At 41.2% G+C, this 23,487-nt stretch overlaps 1 protein-coding gene across 2 annotated transcripts in view; it reads right to left on the reverse strand.

Annotated features, from left to right (window-relative positions):
* Positions 1-23,202, reverse strand: part of KIAA2012 (KIAA2012 ortholog) — a 69,694-nt gene extending 46,492 nt beyond the window's left edge. For both annotated transcript variants that reach the window (XM_053470619.1, XM_053470618.1), the window contains exons 1-3: positions 22,841-23,202; positions 9,381-9,659; positions 4,303-4,465 (exon numbers count right to left, since the gene is read on the reverse strand). In XM_053470619.1, the coding sequence (XP_053326594.1) occupies positions 4,303-4,465; positions 9,381-9,659; positions 22,841-22,927 (529 nt within the window). In that variant the 5' untranslated portion in view covers positions 22,928-23,202. The remainder of the gene's footprint in view (positions 1-4,302; positions 4,466-9,380; positions 9,660-22,840) is intronic.
* Positions 23,203-23,487: the final 285 nt, after the last annotated feature.

Here is a 23,487-nt window from a genome sequence, read left to right on the forward strand (position 1 = left end):
CTGCGGGGGATCTGGGTCTTAGTCTTGTAGTCAGACTTCTATTTGAGGTCTGATTAGAAGACGACCTCGAATATAAGACGATGGTTATTTTTCAGAGCATTTGCTTATAATCGAGCAAATACGGTATTTTCAAATTCATATTTGCACTTTTATGTACAGTATATATACACTATATGGACAAAAGTATTGGGGCACCTGACCATTACACCAACAGAGACTTTTATGACATCGCATTCCTAATACATAGAAATGAATATGTAGTTGACAGCATTGATTATAAGTCTTTTTTCATATGATTTAAGTTAATAACAATAAATATATGGAATTCACTACTTACAAGGCAAATGCTATCAAATTCAATTGATGCATTTAAATACGGTTGGATGATTTTTTAGAAAAGAACAATATGCAGAGATATCATTGGTTGTAAGGACAGGATTAGTTAAAGCTTATTGATCCAGTAAGAAATCAGCTTGTCAAGAAGGATTTTTCCCTTTTTTTGAGCAAGGTTGCACTTGATGGATAATTTACATCCATACAACAGAAACACACAGATTTTGCCCTGTTGGTTGATGACCACATAACAAGGGTATTACCCAGTGGCGACTCTAGAAACAATATATAGGGGGGGCACACAAGATACCACAGTCAAACTGGGGGGGGGGGCATTCATAATTTCCAAAAGTAATGTGCTATGGAATTATACTTTTGTTATCGGGCTAAAATAATACTTGATAATTCAACATGGGAAGCCTGAAGCCACAATTGAGTGCGACTAACCCTTGAAATAAATATTATAACACAATAAATAACTTTTCCACTAAATGATTTCAGGGCCTTGAACGTTTTGTCCCCTGAAGTCACTACAACTTCAGGAGGGCATTTTATCTCTGGATAAATATAAATTAAATAATTCCTACTGTAAGTTAAGTGCCGGGAAACAGATGACCAAACACACACACCAACACAGGCTCTGTCACACCAACACCCAGACACACACATCAGGACAGGCTCTGCCACACCGACAACCAAACACACACACACACACACACCAGGACAGGCTCTGCCACACAGACACCCACACACATCAGGACAGGCTCTGCCACACCCACATCCAAACACACACACACCAGGACAGGCTCTGACACACCGACAACCAAACACACACACACACCAGGACAGGCTCTGCCACACAGACACCCACACACATCAGGACAGGCTCTGCCACACCCACATCCAAACACACACACACCAGGACAGGCTCTGACACACTGACACCCAAACACACACTCTAGGACAGGCTCTGCCACACTGACAACTGAACACACACACCAGGACAGGCTCTGCCACACCAACACCCAAACACACACCAGGACAGGCTCTGCCACACCAACACCTATACACACACCCGAGGACAGGCTCTGCTACACTGATAACCAAAAACACACAAACAGAAGGACACAATCTACGTCACAGACGTCTACATCAGGATGGATTTTTCACACTGCATTGTTGTTTATACCCCCCTTAGTGTTTTTGCCCCTTGTGTATTGATGCCCCTGCTGCCCATATATATTAATATTAGCCCCAGTTGCCGATAGCAGGTATAGATCAACACATTAACACACAAACCAAGCTTTACATGTATAGATCAACTAATACCGTATTTGCTCGATTATAAGACGAGGTTTTTTTCCAGAGCAAATGCTCTGAAAAATACCCCTCGTCTTATAATCGGGGTCGTCTTCTAATCAGACCCCAAAAAAATGCTGGCGCCATGCTGCTTACCGGTCGCGAGCAGCGTCTCTTCTGTTAGAAGCAGGGCAGGAAGCTTGCAGCGTCCTCACAGAACTCTATCTCCCCCCTCCCTCCTCTGAGGGCGGGGCCAGAGAAGTTGCTACAGCCGGTCCCCTGCAGAAGTCTGCGAGTGGGAGATCTGCAGTTCAGGTGAGGGGGTGGGGGAGGGTTTTTGAGTATGTGTGAAGTGTGTGTGATTAAGGGAATGAATGAGTATTTAAATGTTTGTGAATGAGTGTGAGTGTGTGTGTGATAGCATGGATGTGTAAGGGGGGTGGGGGTTGTAGCATGGCATATGGAGGCTGTAATCCCACTGCTATCATCCCCAGGTTCCAGCATGTACTGGCTGCCTTGGCTTGATAGGAGTGTGATTGCTGTTAGCAGTTTGATATATATATATCAAACTGCTAACAGCAATCACACTCCTATCAAGCCAAGGCAGCCAGTACATGCTGGGTTAAAAGGCATATCATGGGGCTGAGTGGCATATAGGGGGTTAAAATGCATTTCTGGACCTCCAGAAATGCATTTTAACCCCCTATATGCCACTCAGCCCCATGATATGCCTATATACCTCCAGAAATGCTTTATACCCCCCTATATGCCACTCAGCCCCATGATATGCCTTTTAACCCCCTATATGCCAGAGTGGCATACAGGGGTATAAGGCATATCATGGGGCAGAGTGGCAAATAGGGGGGTATAAAGCATTTCTGGGGGCAGAGTGGCATAACTGGGGGGGCAGGTTGGCAAATAAAAGGAAATTTAAAAAATATATTTTTCTCAATCATAGCTTTTATTAAACATGAAAATAATTTACATTAATTAATATTTACTGGTAAAACTTTTTCCCTATAGGGTAGTCTTATATTCAGGCTTTTTGTTTTTTTCCTAAATTAATATTTTGATTTTGGGGGGTCGTCTTATAATCGGGGTCGTCTTATAATCGAGCAAATACGGTATTCACTTGTGATCTCAGCACTGAAGGTATATATCAAATAAACAGAATCAGACATACAAATCCTGTATTTGTAGTTATACAATAGTATATGAAACGTAGCATTGCGGGTATAGATCAAATAAATACATGGAAACAGCATTGCAGGTATTAATCAACTGAATAAGACATACAAACACTGTATTTGCAGGTATACATAAATAATGTATGGAAATATATAGATATGGCTCTACAGAATAACGCAAAAACCCAGCTTTGCAGGTATAGATCAATTGGAATTCACATAAAAACACGTCATTAAAATGTATATTTAAAACCCCCTAAATTACAGGCATAGATCACAGGTTCAATCACACTCCTACCAGACAACCAGTAAATGCTGGTACCTAGGCATGATGGGACTGTGCTTGCTGTGATTGCTGTTAGCAATCACACTCCTATCATGCCAGGTCAGCCAGTACATGATGGTAGAGGGTGGCTGTAAGTGATGTGTAGACCCCATACTGCTGGCAGCATCAATACACAAGGGGCAGCTAGCTAGGTTTCAGCATGTACTGGCTGACTTGGCATGATAGGAGTGTGATTGCTAACAGCAATCAAAGTCCCATCATGCCTAGGTTCCAGCACTTACACATCCAACCAATAAATGCTGGAACCTAGGCATGATGGGACTGTGATTGCTGTTAGCAATCACACTCCTATCATGCCAAGTCAGACAGTACATGCTGGTAGAGGGTGGCTGTAAGTGATGTGCAGACCCCATACTGCTGGCAGCATCAATACACAAGGGGGGCAGCTAGCTAGGTTTCAGCATGTACTGGCTGACTTGGAATGATAGGAGTGTGATTGCTAGCAGCAATCACAGTCCCATCATGCCTAGGTTCCAGCACTTACACATCCATGCTATCACACACACACTCATTCATTCATATACTCATTCATTCACAGATTAATTCCCTCAATCACGCATACTCATTCAAACACCCTCCCCACCCCTTACCTGCACTGCAGCTCCTCGATGCCGCTCACAGACTTCAGCAGGGGGCGCGGCCTCCCTCTGCGTTCTCTGCTGGGTTCCGCTTCCTCTATACAGTACAGAAGACCCTCCCACAGGTAAGTAGCAGGGCTCGAGGTGCGGCCCGCGTAAGATCGGTTGCCCTGGCTGCCGATCTTACGCGGGCCGCACCCTCTCTCTCCTCCGCATTAAAAAAATAAATAAATAAAAAAAAGACAGGATTTAAAGTCGCATCGCGACTTTATTCCAAATTCGGCAGGGGAGCAACAGGGGGGGCAGGGATTGACCTGGGGGGGGCAATTGCCCCCCCTTTCCCCCCTGTAGCGACGCCACTGGTATTACCAATGCCATTAAAGTATCTATATTCATGGGGTAATTTACATTGTTGTGCTACACAGAATTATTTCTCCTTACCGAAAATTCTCATTTTACAAATAACTTATATATTTTTATGGTTAATCCGAGATATTTGTGTCTAGGGCATTATGATTAGAAATCCAACCCAGCTGATATTTAGAACATGAATATTGACCTGCTTGTTGTAATTTGTATAAAGTGTTTGGGTCCCATGTTTTGAAGAGATGAGCAAGATATCTCTTTGGTGAATATCCAGGTCTGATCTGTTTGTCTGCCGGTGCTGTCTCTTCATTTATGAAATGTAAGTATGGCTTCCAATGGGTATCAGAATTATCTGTCTTGAGAGAAACAAAAAGGAAAGAAATTAGAATTATCCTACAAAAAAAGTAACTTTTTTGTTCTGGAAGGTCTGCTGTAATTGGCTCAGTTAGCACACTTTTATGGGGAAAGGTTTGGTTAAATATTTTATTTTTAAGAATTTATATTAATTATACAGTTGTAATTGGATTATGTCCCTGCAAAATTGTTATTTTTTAAATTAAACTACCATGTGCATGATTTTTCTTCAAACTACACTGAGGTCACCTAGTATATTCATTACTATACTAATATTCCCTTGCCCCCCTCTTCCATCACCTCGTGTTTGTGGGTGGGTATAAAATACATTTTATGGGGTATGCCCCCCGTGATTTAATGGAAAAGGATACAGTGAGATGTATACTTAGTTTTTTCTTCACAATGTGTAGTTTTGGAATAGATGTACAGCGAAAAATAATACCAAAGTTACTAGAGGGCGGACACAATTGTTAAAACTTTGATTGTTTGATTTTGATTTCTACAATTTCTCACAATTCTGCCAGGAATGTATAGATTTACTCCAGTCTCAGATTATTTTAACCACTGAAAAGGTGGCGGGTTCCCTTTAATGGGCTGCAACAGGAACATAAAGTGTTGTTTTCATTGATTAGTGTCGCTTTCTTAGAGTGAAATTAAAAATGAATATGTATGTTTCCCACAAATTTCCAGGAGATTGGTCAGGTCGAAATGTGTAGCAGGAATATATCGCATCAAAAATCAGCGCAGAGAGAAGTACACAACTACCGGTAATTTGTCCGCAAACTCTGCTGGCTGTGCCCTGGTAGACATAGCAAACAATATGTGTGTGCAAACAATGTGAGACATACTGTTTACATTCGTTAGTAGACTTTGCTTAGCGATAGTAATTGGAGAACCGTGGCAACAAAGGTGTACATGGGAAATGTATGTGAGCATTTTTTTTAAAAACTGCTCGTGTTGACGAAGAGTTAACATAAGCAGTCCTTTTTGCGTCCAGATAGGCTCTTGGGAAACGCACCGCTAGGGTAAGTTTTAGCAATCTACAAATAAGAAAAACCTACAATATGTCTTTTCATTGGTACACATATGGCTGGATGGTGTTTGTGAGGGCTCAGGTGGCATGTGCCAGCGTAAAAATGCAGAAACTGTCAACACAAGATAAAGCCACTAAACGTTAAGAATTTTGTCTAAAGTATAACTGATCTGGGCATCAAGAACACAGCTGTGCAGTAAAAAAAGGGAGTGTAAAAAAATTTCTAACATCAAATTGTAGCTAAAACTAGAACGCTAGAAGAGTTCTGGAGTTTGGGTCCCTCATATGAAAAGGCTTTGGAAAGTTTCTGTCAAACAGAATCTTCATTGATTTCACAAAAAAACCTACACAAGACCTCGCCGTGCTGAAACCCTATTTTCCCCTTATCGGCAGGTTGTGCCTTTACAGAAATACCCAAGGTATCTCAGGACAAATTGCCAAACAGTAATAGTGTAGTATGAAAGATGCGTAAGAGCTGAGCAGCAGAGAGGGAGCACTTTACAGAGAGGATGGTAAGATAAATGGAACAGCCCTCCATTACAGGTGGTAGAGGCTGGCGATTTAGTAACCAGCTTTAACGTGCCACAAGCATCTACCTGTGTAACTTACATGAATACCTCAATTCTTGTGAGCCTATCATAAAGAATAATTCAGGCTTTACACAGTTGTGGAGACTTCATTGAGAAAAGAGAATTGCTATATGAAAAATCCACTGGCCAAAGTTAATACCGTATTTGCTCGATTATAAGACGAGGTTTTTTTCAGAGCAAATGCTCTGAAAAATACCCCTCGTCTTCTAATCGGGGTCGTCTTCTAATCAGACCTCAAATAGAGGTCTGATTAGGAGACTAAGATCCAGATCCCCCGCACTGCTGCAGGGGACCTGGATCCTCCTGTCTCACCCCCCCCCATCATACACACACTTACCGGTGCTTCCTTGCTTCCTACTGCGTTGCCGGGGCAGCGGGTTGACGTCTACGCGATCCGCGTAGACAACGTCCGCTGCAGCCGGAAGGAGGTGTGGCTAGCAGCGGGGGTTGTCTGCGTCCGTCGCATAGACCTTCCCCGACTGTCAGAGATTAGAGTTCCCCGCACCGGTGCGGCACCGGTGCGGGGAACTTTGATCTCTGACAGCCGGGGAAAGTATACGCGACGGACGCATACAAACCCCCGCTGCTAGCCACACATCCTTCCGGCTGCAGCAGAAGGCGACGTCAACCCGCTGCCCCGGCTGGAAGCACCGGTAAGAGAGGGGGGAGAGCGGGGGAAGGGGGGTGAGAGAGGGGGGGAGAGAGAGAGAGAGAGAGAGAGAGTGTGTGTGTGTGTGTGTGTGTGTGTGTGTGTTAGTTAGTTAAATGGGGGTATAGGGTGTGTGTGTGTGTGTTAAATGGGGGCATAGGGCATTTCTGGAGTGGCGTTAAGGGGGGATTTAATAGCGCACTCTGCCTCCTGAAATGCCTTATACCTCCCTATATGCCACTCTGCCCCATAATATGCCTTTTAACCCCCTAAATGGCAGAGTGGCATATAGGGGTATAAGGCATTTCTGGAGGCAGAGTGCTCTATACAATGCCTTTTAACTCCCATAATGTCACTCTGCCTCCTGAAATGCCTTATACCTCCCTATATGCCACTCTGCCCCATAATATGCATTTTAACCCCCTAAATGCCAGAATGGGATATAGGGGTATAAGGCATTTCTGGAGGCAGAGTGGCACATAGGGGGTCAAAAGGCATACCATGGGGCACAGTGGCATATAGAGGGTTAAAAGGCATATCATGGGCCACAGTGCCATATTGGAGTGGCAAGCCTGGGGGCAGATGTGCGTAACTGGGGGACAGGTTGGAAAATACAAGAAATAAAAACAAAAAAAATATATTTTTCTCAATCATAGCTTTTATTAAAAAAAATAGTTTACATGAATTAACATTTACTGGTAAAACTTTTTTCCTTTGGGGTCGTCTTATATTCAGGCTTTTTCTTTTTTTCCTAAGTTAATATTCAGATTTTGGGGGGTCGTCTTATAATCAGGGTCGTCTTATAATCGAGCAAATACGGTACTTTCTGTTGGACCAATACAGAAGAAGAAGTAAAGTAACAGGAGCTTTCTTGACCTCAGAGATGTCTGCTTCAGATGGGCTTATCTCTAGACATATTTACATTAAAATTGTGTATCATATTATATATATATATATATATATATATATATATATATATATATATATATATATATACACCCCTCCCCGTTAAATGACCTTTCCTGGAAGGTGGAAGATGATTCTGGCAGGCCTGCAAAGCTCCGTAAGGAGAAAGAAGATTAACTCAAGGTAAATAATTTATGACAGCTAGTAGATTTTCTAGTTAAAAAATACCCCCACCCATTCACTAAGATTCTTAGTAATTTGCAAAGCTGTCTGGGAACTGATGAAATAAGCGATTTGTGTTGATAGAGCAACAGTTTTTCAGACTGAAGACATGTTAGAGCAGGCCCAAAATGTCTCCTGGTGTTTGCTATTATTTGCTGCTCAGTTTCTGATCACAAACACCTTGTGCTGAGCAATGCAGGGAACATTCCATGCCGGACAAACCCTACGTCATGCATCACTGCAGTCAACTATTACAGAAGGCATAGAAGTGGAGAGAATTTGTGCGGACATATAATGAAAAGAAGGTATTCAAAGAACAAGGGCATCAAAATAACTTGGTCACACATAAAAAATGGCAATGTTTTACTGTGCCACACATACAGTGGCAGGCATGCCTACTTTCTTTGCAGGTATTGGTGAGCCAAATGTTATTACTTCATAGGCACCATTGTGGCAGCTAAACAATGAGATGGCAATTAATTATTCCAAATCAAAATGGAACCTGTGTGAATTTTCATTTAACCAACAAATATCCTTCAAATCAAATTTTTTACAATGTAAATTGGTCTTAGGGTACCAGAGAAAATATCCCTGGATCTTTACATTCATAAAAACATTTTTATCCAGGTCTTTTTTCCACTCAAACACTGACCCTATTCTCTAAATGTCAGCCACTGGTAGCCACATGTACTCAGTTACTTGGTCTATACCCTGCTCTATCATTTTGACAGATCACAGAACGTTTTGTTTAAAATCAAGGCTGAAACATTAAGCAGGTATAGTAAGAGTAAACCAAACAGTCCACACCACCTTTCTCACAAGTTGACCTTTTAAATTCTTAGTTTTGACTAAATGTGTACTCCTTTGCATGCAAATTATGTGTATACCGATATACTTTTAACTCATTTTGGGTTTATGGAACTTTTTACTTCATACGTTTCTAGGCTTTCAAATTAATTGTGCAGGTTTCAGATCATTATTCAGATTATTGCTTCCATTATTTGATATGAACAAAAATACAAAAAAGCAGATTTTTTCAGAAAGTAGCAAAATCCATTATATATACTTGCTAACTTGTCCTGATTTAAAAAATGGGGATCTGCTGCAGGCTGGCTGCTCTAGTGAGCTACTGCGGTGACTCTGCGGTCACAACGAAATGGGACAGTACGTCATTGGTTCTCTAGGGGCCTAGTACATCATTGGTTGCAATGGGGTTATTCTGAAACGTGCTAAATTTTGTTAGACCTCAATGAATTGCCTAAGTGCAGATGTTTCTAGCTTTAAAGGTATATTTTAATAGTCATTGTCTAGTTACTACCCTTGAATCGCAAACCGTGCTTTATTGATCTCCGTTAAAACCAGTTATGATCTAGACAGGTCATTGAACTAGGTCCAAGTTAATCCATTTAAAATTACTAATGTTATATTTTATTTGCATGGCATCTGCTGCTTTTGTGGCACTGTTACAGAGAGGGAAGAATACAAAATTAACAATAACATGGGTGGACATGTTCTACCTGCTTTCTTCCGTAAGTCAAAATGGCTCCAGTGAAATCCTGGAGGGTGCTGAGTTGAAGTTTGAGCTTTTTCCTTTGATACTTATGGCCCCTCTTGAACCGCTTTCCTTGTGCCCCATACCATGGCAGTGCCAGATCCTCAGAATAAAGAACCAGGGCCCCCTTCTTGGTGCTGTAGGTTTTGGGTGTAGGAACTTCCCAATGCTTGTGTGAACCATAACCGGGACTTAGAATCCTTTGGGTATGGAAAGCCTGATAAGATCTCCAGTTGAAATAATCCTGGAACAAATTGAAAAATATGCTTAAAACACAAGAACATGAAAACTATAGATAACATTAAGATTGTATCTAGCAAAAGAAAAGAGACTATTTTTATCATAATCTATTTTTTTTGCCCACAATAACTACCAGTCTAGGGATGAAACGTAGAGTAGAAAATATCCATACTTTCTCAAAATCTTCCTCTAGTTAAGGTGCCAGTATAGGTTCATTCACTTAGAAAAGAGGGCTATGTTCTTGTTGAATACAGTTTTTTGATGCTCGGTTTAATGACTGCTACCTAAATAATTAGTAATATGTTATAACTATGGTTGCCATATTTGCTGCTGCTGCTGCTAATAATATATGCTGGCCTTGCTAAAACTCTTTACTTGCCTTTAGGTAAAATATCGGATAGCTAGAAACCCTAGCCGATTTGCAAATGTGTGTAACAGCACAGATTTAATGATTATATGTACCGGATTTATCGGCGTATAACACGCACTGGTGTATAACACGCACCCCCATTTTAACAAGGAAATTTGAGTAAGAAAAAATAATTTTAACTTGGAAGCTATGAACTTAATGTTGGAATAATATTTATTACATTATAACATTTATTATAACATTTATACTACTTATAAGGCAAATATGAAAGAAAAAGCACCTCTTTGAACAAAAAAACTGAACAAAAAAAACTTCATCAGAATCACTGCTATCTGGGAAACCACACACACACACACACAGTAAGACACACACAGTAAGACACACACACACTCAGACACACACACAGTAAGACACACACACAGTAAGACACACTCACACTCAGACACACACGCTAAGACACACACAGTAAGACACACACACAAACTCAGACACACACAAACTCAGACACACACAGTAAGACACACTCACACACACACACTCAGACACACACAGTAAGACACACACACAGTGAGACACACACACTCAGACACACACTAAGACACACACACACACTAAGACATACACACACACTAAGACACACACACTAAGACACACACTAAGACACACACTAAGACACACACTTAGACACAGACACAAACAGACTCAGACACACACACTCAGACACACACACTCCCTAACCCCCCTTCTCAGGATCTCCCCTCTCCCTCCCTAACCCCCCTTCTCAGGATCTCTCCTCTTCCTCCCTAACCCCCCTTCTCAGGATCTCCTCTCTCATTCCCTAACCCCCCTTCTCAGGATCTCCCCTCTCCCTCCCTAACCCCCCTTCTCAGGATCTCCTCTCTCATTCCCTAACCCCCCTTCTCAGGATCTCCCCTCTCCCTCCCTAACCCCCCTTCTCAGGATCTCCCCTCTCCCTCACCCCCCTTCTCAGGATCTCCCCTCTCTCTCCCTAACCCCCCCCCCGGTCACTTACCTTCAACTCCTGTGTTGGAAGCGTGAGGCGTTTGTCTCGGGTGCCGGCGCTTCACTGCTGATATGCCGGCGCCCAGCGTGAAGCGCCGGCACCCGAGACAAACGCCTCACGCTTCCAACACAGGAGTTGAAGCGCTGAGGCAGGCGGCGGCGGCGGCAGAGGAGTCCTGGATTTCTGTCAGTCAGGGGGGCCCGAGAGTTGCCGAGCGGTCGTCTTCAGCAACCGCTAGGCACCCCTTGGGCCCCCCTGACTGGCAGAACTCCAGGGCCCGGTCGCAGTTGCGACCCCTGCGACCCCGGTATTTCCGCCACTGGCTCTAGGATTTATCGGCGTATAACACGCAGGTAGGGCTTCAGCTTCATATTTTAGTTAAAAAAGTGCGTGTTATACGCCGATAAATACGGTAATTATACACAGGGTTGAATTAGATAATAGGAAGTGGCTGATGCAGTACACTTATATCCTGCAAACATTCTGATGTTTGATTACATTGTATTTTTAGAGGAAAAGCAGGGGACGAAAAAGAGACAGAAGGGTATGGGTCCCAAAAGGACTATCCCTATTAGAAAGGGACACTCAGAAGGTATGTTTTACATTACAACAGAGCAGTCTACCAACATAATGTGTATAAAAAAATTTTTTTCCCCATTATTCTTTCCCATTCATAGTTTTTAACATAGATAAAGAGCCTTTTTGCGGCTACAGCAACAAGTCCTTCTAAACTATCAGTGTCCCCATCTCACATGGCTGCAGGTTAGAATTAATCTGACCTGATATATGAATGGGATATAAAATGGCATAGTTTATAATAATATTTTTAATAGAAATAAACAATACAAATTATTTGTGAACACGGGTTGGACATTAAAAGTAAAGGTACAGTTACTATTACTGTCAAGTTTATCAAGACATTTAAAAAGATGTGAATACTATTCAATGTCTTAACTAACACAACTTGTGCCTAGTAACATAGATACCTTTTTTATTGACCATTTTTTTAAAATAGAATTCAATAACACGTTACTGACTGAGAAATATACAAGTAATTGGTAGCTGCAGCCTTATATAGAAGAAAGAAAGGTCTCCCATTATAGTCTCTGAGCTCTGTAATGAATTAAAGTGGAAGGACTTTTAATGTTTCCTAAACATACCTTGCAGCCCTGCAGTCTGTAGTCCAAAGTGCACTAAGATGGATTTATCAAGTGTTGGGTGAAGACTTCTAAGCTTTAAGACACAAATCCCATGACAACAAAAGGGACAGATCTATCATCCCATTAATCACACTTTGTACATGCTGATAAGGAAGAAGAGCCAACAAGTTCCATCTGTCTCTACAAGGACTCTGGATTTAATAGATCGATCCAGTAACAGGAGTTTGATCTCTGGAGCTTACTGGAATGGTACAAACCCTTCCCTACCATATATCAGGGACAATTAATCAAAATCTTTAGACTTCAAAAGTCTAAGAAATACACATGTTGCATGAAACAGTAAATTGACTATTAACCCCTTTTGGTCCAACACTTAATATAAATGTTTTTCAAAACAACGGCATATTTTTGTTAGTAAGAAAGTTAATTTAAGTTAAGTATGTTTATGATACGTGTTGTTTCTATGATAGAAGGAGGTTGATTTAATCATCGCTCCTAAATCCAGACTAGTGAAAAAAGAAGAACAAACACTAAAACTATTCTCAAAAGTAATCAATTCAACTCCCAAGGCACATAGTCAAATAACAAGTGACTACCGCTCAGCCACATGTAGACATTCAGGGCATGTTACACTGAAAACCCTCACATCGAACTCTTTTTTTAAAAATATATATATATATAATTACTGCATCTCCAAGCAGATCAAAGCAAACATCTAGGTAGTCAATTGAAATCAAAGAAATTGAGCAATTGGGTTCAATTAAGTTAGACTAGATGTAAAAATGCCCAGGTCTCCTTGATACAAAACAAATTTGGCCCTTACATATACATTGAAAACCCTTTACAACCCTTTGATCTGCTGTTCTCTCTGTAAGTACATTTAAAACCTGGTAAATAATACAATTGTTAAAACATAAAACCCTACACATTATCAATATATTGCTCTTTTTCATACATGTGCAAGTCATTCTGAAATATACATAAACAATATATGCAATTTCATAATATCAATGTTATTTAATAATAATATTAATAATAATTGAAAAATAAAATTCTGGTTAGGCAAAACCCAGGACATTAAGGCAACCCCCCCCCCATTAAATAGCTTAATTTATCATCCACAATTGACATATTGGTGCCTAGTCCTGGAAATGCAGATTGGAAACACTGTATTCAGAAACATATTGGGCACATATTTAATAGTTTAGTTACTAATAAAAAAAATTTATTCTAAAGCTTTTTTTTTTTTAAACTATGCCGCCATTCAAAAATGTTTAATGGGGGAGGGTATATTAACCAGTATGTGTGAGTATGAGTGAGTGAATGAGTATTTGTGAATGGATATGTGTAAATTAGTGAGAATTTGTGAATGAGTATGTGTTTGATAGCATGGCTGTGTAAGAGCAAAGATGGCACAGGGAGGCTGTTTGGGGACAAAGATGGCAAGTCCTTTCCATCCATTCTGGATGCTGGGCAGATCCTGGGAATGTAATCTGATCCCTGTGCTCTATGTCCGTAATTTAAGGTTTCTATACATTATTCATTTGATCTATACCTTCAAAGCTGAGTTGGCTTGTGATTCTGGCATGATCTATACCTGGAAAAGAAAAAAAATGTCGGTGCGCTAAGCTAGTCACAGGCTCAAATAATACAAATGTGTAATACGAGGCCTACCAAACAGGTGTAAGCATGCTGCAAGAAACAGTGTATTGGCTGTACAATGTATACAAGAAACAAAAACTGTCTGCGCTTCTTACCCTAATAAAGTTGGCAACAAATATATAAACATAATATAAATGAGAGGTTTTGGTTATATGAATTGGCCAAAGCATAATTAAGCTCACCCGCCACGTCAAGGCACACTCTCAATAGGGTGAGAACCTACTCTCACCTCCTACATAGTGGGCACACAAAGCAGTTTATACTGCTACCAAAACCTTATTAATGTGTTGGGGGAGGTGCAATTAAACCTCCTCCCTATTAACCCCTGGACAGCAAGCTGCAACCAGACTGATGAGGAGCCAACAACCTCAAATATGTGCAAACAGGGAAAAGAAAAAATGTCGGTGCGCTAAGCTAGTCACAGGCTCAAATAATACAAATGTGTAATACGAGGCCTACCAAACAGGTGTAAGCATGCTGCAAGAAACAGTGTATTGGCTGTACAATGTATACAAGAAACAAAAACTGTCTGCGCTTCTTACCCTAATAAAGTTGGCAACAAATATATAAACATAATATAAATGAGAGGTTTTGGTTATATGAATTGGCCAAAGCATAATTAAGCTCACCCGCCACGTCAAGGCACACTCTCAATAGGGTGAGAACCTACTCTCACCTCCTACATAGTGGGCACACAAAGCAGTTTATACTGCTACCAAAACCTTATTAATGTGTTGGGGGAGGTGCAATTAAACCTCCTCCCTATTAACCCCTGGACAGCAAGCTGCAACCAGACTGATGAGGAGCCAACAACCTCAAATATGTGCAAACAGGGAAAAGAAAAAATGTCGGTGCGCTAAGCTAGTCACAGGCTCAAATAATACAAATGTGTAATACGAGGCCTACCAAACAGGTGTAAGCATGCTGCAAGAAACAGTGTATTGGCTGTACAATGTATACAAGAAACAAAAACTGTCTGCGCTTCTTACCCTAATAAAGTTGGCAACAAATATATAAACATAATATAAATGAGAGGTTTTGGTTATATGAATTGGCCAAAGCATAATTAAGCTCACCCGCCACGTCAAGGCACACTCTCAATAGGGTGAGAACCTACTCTCACCTCCTACATAGTGGGCACACAAAGCAGTTTATACTGCTACCAAAACCTTATTAATGTGTTGGGGGAGGTGCAATTAAACCTCCTCCCTATTAACCCCTGGACAGCAAGCTGCAACCAGACTGATGAGGAGCCAACAACCTCAAATATGTGCAAACAGGGAAAAGAAAAAATGTCGGTGCGCTAAGCTAGTCACAGGCTCAAATAATACAAATGTGTAATACGAGGCCTACCAAACAGGTGTAAGCATGCTGCAAGAAACAGTGTATTGGCTGTACAATGTATACAAGAAACAAAAACTGTCTGCGCTTCTTACCCTAATAAAGTTGGCAACAAATATATAAACATAATATAAATGAGAGGTTTTGGTTATATGAATTGGCCAAAGCATAATTAAGCTCACCCGCCACGTCAAGGCACACTCTCAATAGGGTGAGAACCTACTCTCACCTCCTACATAGTGGGCACACAAAGCAGTTTATACTGCTACCAAAACCTTATTAATGTGTTGGGGGAGGTGCAATTAAACCTCCTCCCTATTAACCCCTGGACAGCAAGCTGCAACCAGACTGATGAGGAGCCAACAACCTCAAATATGTGCAAACAGGGAAAAGAAAAAATGTCGGTGCGCTAAGCTAGTCACAGGCTCAAATAATACAAATGTGTAATACGAGGCCTACCAAACAGGTGTAAGCATGCTGCAAGAAACAGTGTATTGGCTGTACAATGTATACAAGAAACAAAAACTGTCTGCGCTTCTTACCCTAATAAAGTTGGCAACAAATATATAAACATAATATAAATGAGAGGTTTTGGTTATATGAATTGGCCAAAGCATAATTAAGCTCACCCGCCACGTCAAGGCACACTCTCAATAGGGTGAGAACCTACTCTCACCTCCTACATAGTGGGCACACAAAGCAGTTTATACTGCTACCAAAACCTTATTAATGTGTTGGGGGAGGTGCAATTAAACCTCCTCCCTATTAACCCCTGGACAGCAAGCTGCAACCAGACTGATGAGGAGCCAACAACCTCAAATATGTGCAAACAGGGAAAAGAAAAAATGTCGGTGCGCTAAGCTAGTCACAGGCTCAAATAATACAAATGTGTAATACGAGGCCTACCAAACAGGTGTAAGCATGCTGCAAGAAACAGTGTATTGGCTGTACAATGTATACAAGAAACAAAAACTGTCTGCGCTTCTTACCCTAATAAAGTTGGCAACAAATATATAAACATAATATAAATGAGAGGTTTTGGTTATATGAATTGGCCAAAGCATAATTAAGCTCACCCGCCACGTCAAGGCACACTCTCAATAGGGTGAGAACCTACTCTCACCTCCTGCATAGTGGGCACACAAAGCAGTTTATACTGCTACCAAAACCTTATTAATGTGTTGGGGGAGGTGCAATTAAACCTCCTCCCTATTAACCCCTGGACAGCAAGCTGCAACCAGACTGATGAGGAGCCAACAACCTCAAATATGTGCAAACAGGGAAAAGAAAAAATGTCGGTGCGCTAAGCTAGTCACAGGCTCAAATAATACAAATGTGTAATACGAGGCCTACCAAACAGGTGTAAGCATGCTGCAAGAAACAGTGTATTGGCTGTACAATGTATACAAGAAACAAAAACTGTCTGCGCTTCTTACCCTAATAAAGTTGGCAACAAATATATAAACATAATATAAATGAGAGGTTTTGGTTATATGAATTGGCCAAAGCATAATTAAGCTCACCCGCCACGTCAAGGCACACTCTCAATAGGGTGAGAACCTACTCTCACCTCCTACATAGTGGGCACACAAAGCAGTTTATACTGCTACCAAAACCTTATTAATGTGTTGGGGGAGGTGCAATTAAACCTCCTCCCTATTAACCCCTGGACAGCAAGCTGCAACCAGACTGATGAGGAGCCAACAACCTCAAATATGTGCAAACAGGGAAAAGAAAAAATGTCGGTGCGCTAAGCTAGTCACAGGCTCAAATAATACAAATGTGTAATACGAGGCCTACCAAACAGGTGTAAGCATGCTGCAAGAAACAGTGTATTGGCTGTACAATGTATACAAGAAACAAAAACTGTCTGCGCTTCTTACCCTAATAAAGTTGGCAACAAATATATAAACATAATATAAATGAGAGGTTTTGGTTATATGAATTGGCCAAAGCATAATTAAGCTCACCCGCCACGTCAAGGCACACTCTCAATAGGGTGAGAACCTACTCTCACCTCCTACATAGTGGGCACACAAAGCAGTTTATACTGCTACCAAAACCTTATTAATGTGTTGGGGGAGGTGCAATTAAACCTCCTCCCTATTAACCCCTGGACAGCAAGCTGCAACCAGACTGATGAGGAGCCAACAACCTCAAATATGTGCAAACAGGGAAAAGAAAAAATGTCGGTGCGCTAAGCTAGTCACAGGCTCAAATAATACAAATGTGTAATACGAGGCCTACCAAACAGGTGTAAGCATGCTGCAAGAAACAGTGTATTGGCTGTACAATGTATACAAGAAACAAAAACTGTCTGCGCTTCTTACCCTAATAAAGTTGGCAACAAATATATAAACATAATATAAATGAGAGGTTTTGGTTATATGAATTGGCCAAAGCATAATTAAGCTCACCCGCCACGTCAAGGCACACTCTCAATAGGGTGAGAACCTACTCTCACCTCCTACATAGTGGGCACACAAAGCAGTTTATACTGCTACCAAAACCTTATTAATGTGTTGGGGGAGGTGCAATTAAACCTCCTCCCTATTAACCCCTGGACAGCAAGCTGCAACCAGACTGATGAGGAGCCAACAACCTCAAATATGTGCAAACAGGGAAAAGAAAAAATGTCGGTGCGCTAAGCTAGTCACAGGCTCGTTGGCTCCTATATAAACTGCTTTGTGTGCCCACTATGTAGGAGGTGAGAGTAGGTTCTCACCCTATTGAGAGTGTGCCTTGACGTGGCGGGTGAGCTTAATTATGCTTTGGCCAATTCATATAACCAAAACCTCTCATTTATATTATGTTTATATATTTGTTGCCAACTTTATTAGGGTAAGAAGCGCAGACAGTTTTTGTTTCTTGTATACATTGTACAGCCAATACACTGTTTCTTGCAGCATGCTTACACCTGTTTGGTAGGCCTCGTATTACACATTTGTATTATTTGAGCCTGTGACTAGCTTAGCGCACCGACATTTTTTCTTTTCCCTGTTTGCACATATTTGAGGTTGTTGGCTCCTCATCAGTCTGGTTGCAGCTTGCTGTCCAGGGGTTAATAGGGAGGAGGTTTAATTGCACCTCCCCCAACACATTAATAAGGTTTTGGTAGCAGTATAAACTGCTTTGTGTGCCCACTATGTAGGAGGTGAGAGTAGGTTCTCACCCTATTGAGAGTGTGCCTTGACGTGGCGGGTGAGCTTAATTATGCTTTGGCCAATTCATATAACCAAAACCTCTCATTTATATTATGTTTATATATTTGTTGCCAACTTTATTAGGGTAAGAAGCGCAGACAGTTTTTGTTTCTTGTATACATTGTACAGCCAATACACTGTTTCTTGCAGCATGCTTACACCTGTTTGGTAGGCCTCGTATTACACATTTGTATTATTTGAGCCTGTGACTAGCTTAGCGCACCGACATTTTTTCTTTTCCCTGTTTGCACATATTTGAGGTTGTTGGCTCCTCATCAGTCTGGTTGCAGCTTGCTGTCCAGGGGTTAATAGGGAGGAGGTTTAATTGCACCTCCCCCAACACATTAATAAGGTTTTGGTAGCAGTATAAACTGCTTTGTGTGCCCACTATGTAGGAGGTGAGAGTAGGTTCTCACCCTATTGAGAGTGTGCCTTGACATGGCGGGTGAGCTTAATTATGCTTTGGCCAATTCATATAACCAAAACCTCTCATTTATATTATGTTTATATATTTGTTGCCAACTTTATTAGGGTAAGAAGCGCAGACAGTTTTTGTTTCTTGTATACATTGTACAGCCAATACACTGTTTCTTGCAGCATGCTTACACCTGTTTGGTAGGCCTCGTATTACACATTTGTATTATTTGAGCCTGTGACTAGCTTAGCGCACCGACATTTTTTCTTTTCCCTGTTTGCACATATTTGAGGTTGTTGGCTCCTCATCAGTCTGGTTGCAGCTTGCTGTCCAGGGGTTAATAGGGAGGAGGTTTAATTGCACCTCCCCCAACACATTAATAAGGTTTTGGTAGCAGTATAAACTGCTTTGTGTGCCCACTATGTAGGAGGTGAGAGTAGGTTCTCACCCTATTGAGAGTGTGCCTTGACGTGGCGGGTGAGCTTAATTATGCTTTGGCCAATTCATATAACCAAAACCTCTCATTTATATTATGTTTATATATTTGTTGCCAACTTTATTAGGGTAAGAAGCGCAGACAGTTTTTGTTTCTTGTATACATGATCTATACCTGCAAGGCAGGGTTTGTGTTTTATGTAGCTGCTCTGTACCTGCAATGCTATGTTTCATGTGTTATTTACATTATACCTGCAAATACAGGGGTTATGTGTCCTATTCAGTGGGTCTATACCAGCAATGCTGTGTTTCCATGTCTTGTTTAAATGACATATACCTGAACTACATGGGGAGGATAGTACAGTGAAAGAGGGGACAAAGGAACTCTCGAGGTGATGGCAGGGGAGGGGGCACCACAGGGTGGCCTGCAGAGGGTGCTTGAACCCCTAAAGCCGGCCCTTGTTACGACACGCATATCTGTTTTAGGTCATTGCTGGACCAGCACTGTTCATTTGCTATTCATTCTTTATAGTACACGCTCTCCTCCTCTATCCTGCGCGTGTGGAGTGAGGACATCTCACGCAGAGTCATGATAGGGTCAGAAGGAGGGAAGACCGCATTGACTCTGATAGTCTCCTCCTAATCTGTAGAGTCGGGAAAGCACTGGCGTTATAGTGGAGAATGTGATTGCATGCCAGGGAGTGGAGAGGCGCAAGCAAATGCTTGCCCAGGGTCCAATCAATATTAAAGACAGCCCTGATCCAACCACAGTTTGTTCCTCCTGTGAGATGGGCTGAGCTGGCTCTGACTAATACACAGCTAAATCAGCAAGGAGGGTTTTAAGAAAGCCGACCCTTTGCCTTTGAATAATGCAGAGCCAACTCAACTCTTCATGCAGGAGATACTCAGTGTAAATACAAAAGGAGTTTCTTACTTTCTGACATTGTGAGATGGCAGACACATGTCTGTCTATGCCAATACTCTGCTGCAGGACAGGAAGCCCACGGACCAGTTGGTCTCCCATCTGTGCCCTCACATTGCCAAACACAACAAGCAATCTATTTCTATTGTGCTATGCAGGTAAGTGGCACACCAGCCGCAACTAATTTCCCACTTACTAGCCCCCAGTATCACACCAACTACCCAATTTGCCTGAAAATTTAAATATACAAAATTATCCATTTGGTGCCAGGTAAATAAAAAAAAAAAAAAAAAAAAACATGGGTCTTAGGACCCACGGAATCACTTTTCCTTACTGTTCTCTGTTTTTCTCCCTCTCATGATTACAATGAGGCGGAGGGAGGCAAAGAACAGACACAAATGGCGAACTAACAAACACTGCATTTAAGTACATCCGTGCATGTGATGCTGTAGCAGCACTTTTTCTTGTTCTTGTCTATTTCTCTCCACCTCACAATCACACTGGGAAGAAGAGAGGCAGAGAACAGAGCCATTGATGTAGCAGTAATCACATGCATGGAAGGGGATCTGCTGCAGGCTGGCTGCTCCAGTCAGCTACAGCGGTGAGTCCGTGATCGCAGTGGCATGGGCCAGTATGTCATTGGTTCTTTGGGACCTGGTATATCATTGTTTGCAAAGGGATTAATGTAAAACGCACAAAATTTCTTTGCACCTCAATGAATTGCTTACATGCAGATGTTTCCATTAGCTTTTAAAAGTATCACTTTAGTAGTCCTTGTCTAGGTACTACGTGTCTTGTTACTACCCTTGAGGTTTTGATTTTTGACAAGTCATTGAATCGAAAACTGTGCTTGATTTACCTCCCTTAAAACCAATTAAGATCTAGGTCCAAGTTATTCCATTTATTGTTATTGTTGCTGTTATTATATTTTATATATATATGTCACACATGAAGATTCTGTAGAAATGTTACAACGGGGGGGGGGGGGGTGGGGTCAGATACAAATTGAACAACTGGAGTTTTTTGCCTTCTTTTGGCTCAAGAGCAACAAATTAACCGATATAGGAAAGGCTGAACTTGATGGACGCATGTCTTTTTTCAGCCTATATAACTATGTAACTATGTAACAACATACAAAATTAACAAAAACATAAGATATATTGGTACAGAGGGCCCTGCAAGTTAACAATCCACTTATACTAGTTAACAAACTGAAGCTAAGGTTACATATCATTAAAAAAGACTGTACTTGTAAATCATGTTTGGGAGTGGCAGGTAGTCAAGTGTTATTGCAAACATTAGTGACAGTGTACTTTATGTAAATGATTTAGAATAGGTGCTTTGCATGGGAAGATTAGAATATGAAATGCAAAAACATTGAGTGTGTAATTTCATACTTTAACAGTGCCAGTTTGGCAGGGATTGTGTATACCAATCCTGGTAACTATGCACCCACAGTGCCCATGTCAGACCATTGCCTGCTCCAACTGAGTGAAGTTGCGGCATAAAGTGAGCACAGCACATCACACCGCTAAGTAATTTAACCAAAGACAGATGTCCAACAAAACTGGAATATGTTGACAAAGGAACCTTTAAAGCCTTACACCCTCCTTTACTTAAATTCACATTGCAGTTCATTTTATATGGGTTTTTTACCCAAGCATAGACTGTTCTTGAACAGAAAAGCTACCGGCTGGTTTTCTGGTGAGGGACAAAAAAATGCCACTCCTTAACATAGTGAAAAAAAATATTTCTACTGTCTCTGTTCCAAAGGTTGTACTATATCAAGTTCCAGAAAGCAGCACTGGCTCAAAAATATTTAGACCCAATTTCTTACCATTTAAATAGCAAAAAATGTGGGTACTTATAAATAAATACTGAAATCTGCTTTTAAGTAAGTTACAATAAGTGCCTAGTGTATAGTTACTGTTAGCCACATCCATATTGATTTGGGCAACACAACTCAAATTTTCATATGCATTGTCCGCAATTTTGTTTAAAAAAATGATTATGTGTTATTCTACAATGAGAAAATTATTTGTGTCATTATTTGTGGCCTCAGGGATAACGTGAAATTTAACACAGAAACTAGCTTGACTATGAAGGAGATCTAGCCCACCAAATAAAAGGTCCTTCCCGTATAACACTCCCATGCTGCGGTTATACAGTACCCTGTGTATAGTTACCTGACCCTGACTTATTTAAAGGGACAGTCCAATATCTCAGCCCCACCAACTTTAAAATGCACATTGTTCCTGCTTCAAAAGAAGGACTTAACTGGTGAAAAAGCTGCTTGAAATTACTGGCGATAAACCTCTCTCATTGAACTCAATGGGGGTGCCTGCTGTATATGGATGTAGGGGTTCCATTCGACCCCATGGAACTCTCAATATTGGAAGTCAGACCCCCTTCGTTTTGGCTGAACACATCTCCTGCAATGTAATTAGCTTCGGGCAGGTAAAGACATCAAATGCATATAGAGGATTCTGATAAAAAAAATTAAGCTGAAAATTTTACTTTAAGGGTAACAATCAGCTATCATATGCACTAAAGGACCTTTGATGGCTGGGGTGTCTCTTACATGTTTAGTGGAGTTGATTTCATGTAAAGGAGGTTTATCAGCTGGGATGGATATCTCAACCACAACTCTTACCTCTGGTTCATAGTAAACTTCTATCTTTTCCTGAGAGGTCTTGACCACTTGTGCATTTCCACGGCTCAGCAAGGAGAGATTTGACATTTTTCATGATAGGCCCACCAGTGGGTCACTTCCTGTAACCTTTCCACTGTCACAGCACCCAACGCAGGTCCAATTCACCAACACTCAGAGACAGAAGCCATTTGATGAGAAGTTTCGTGTAAAATGTTGTAGCTCTTCCAAGGGGGTTCTAAAAGCCAATGATTTATTAGCTTTTTAAAGAAAAGACACGGAACACTTTCTAAAAATCATCCATAAATGTTTTGAAATCCTCCTAAACAGGCCTGCTGCTCGTAACCTGCTTTTGTTGTCCTTCCTGCACTGGTTGCTATCCTGCACCATGTAAAGATTTTTGAAACTCCTCAGAACCCATTGTTAAAGAAGACTGTTTCTACTGTTGCCATGGTAGCAAACGGAGAAATCCAGCTCCCAGTGGCAGGCAGTGCAAATGCCACCAGTTTAAACACATGCCTAGGGAGTAAAGTATATCAACGAGGGATATTTTGTCATATGTTGGAACACATACATACATTTGTGAAGTATTTCTCCTTATACAAACACAAGCTCCCTTTTAACAAATTGTGCATACATATGTATTGTGT

This window comes from Spea bombifrons, chromosome 7 (assembly GCF_027358695.1).
Source record: "Spea bombifrons isolate aSpeBom1 chromosome 7, aSpeBom1.2.pri, whole genome shotgun sequence".
Lineage (NCBI taxonomy): Eukaryota > Metazoa > Chordata > Amphibia > Anura > Pelobatidae > Spea > Spea bombifrons.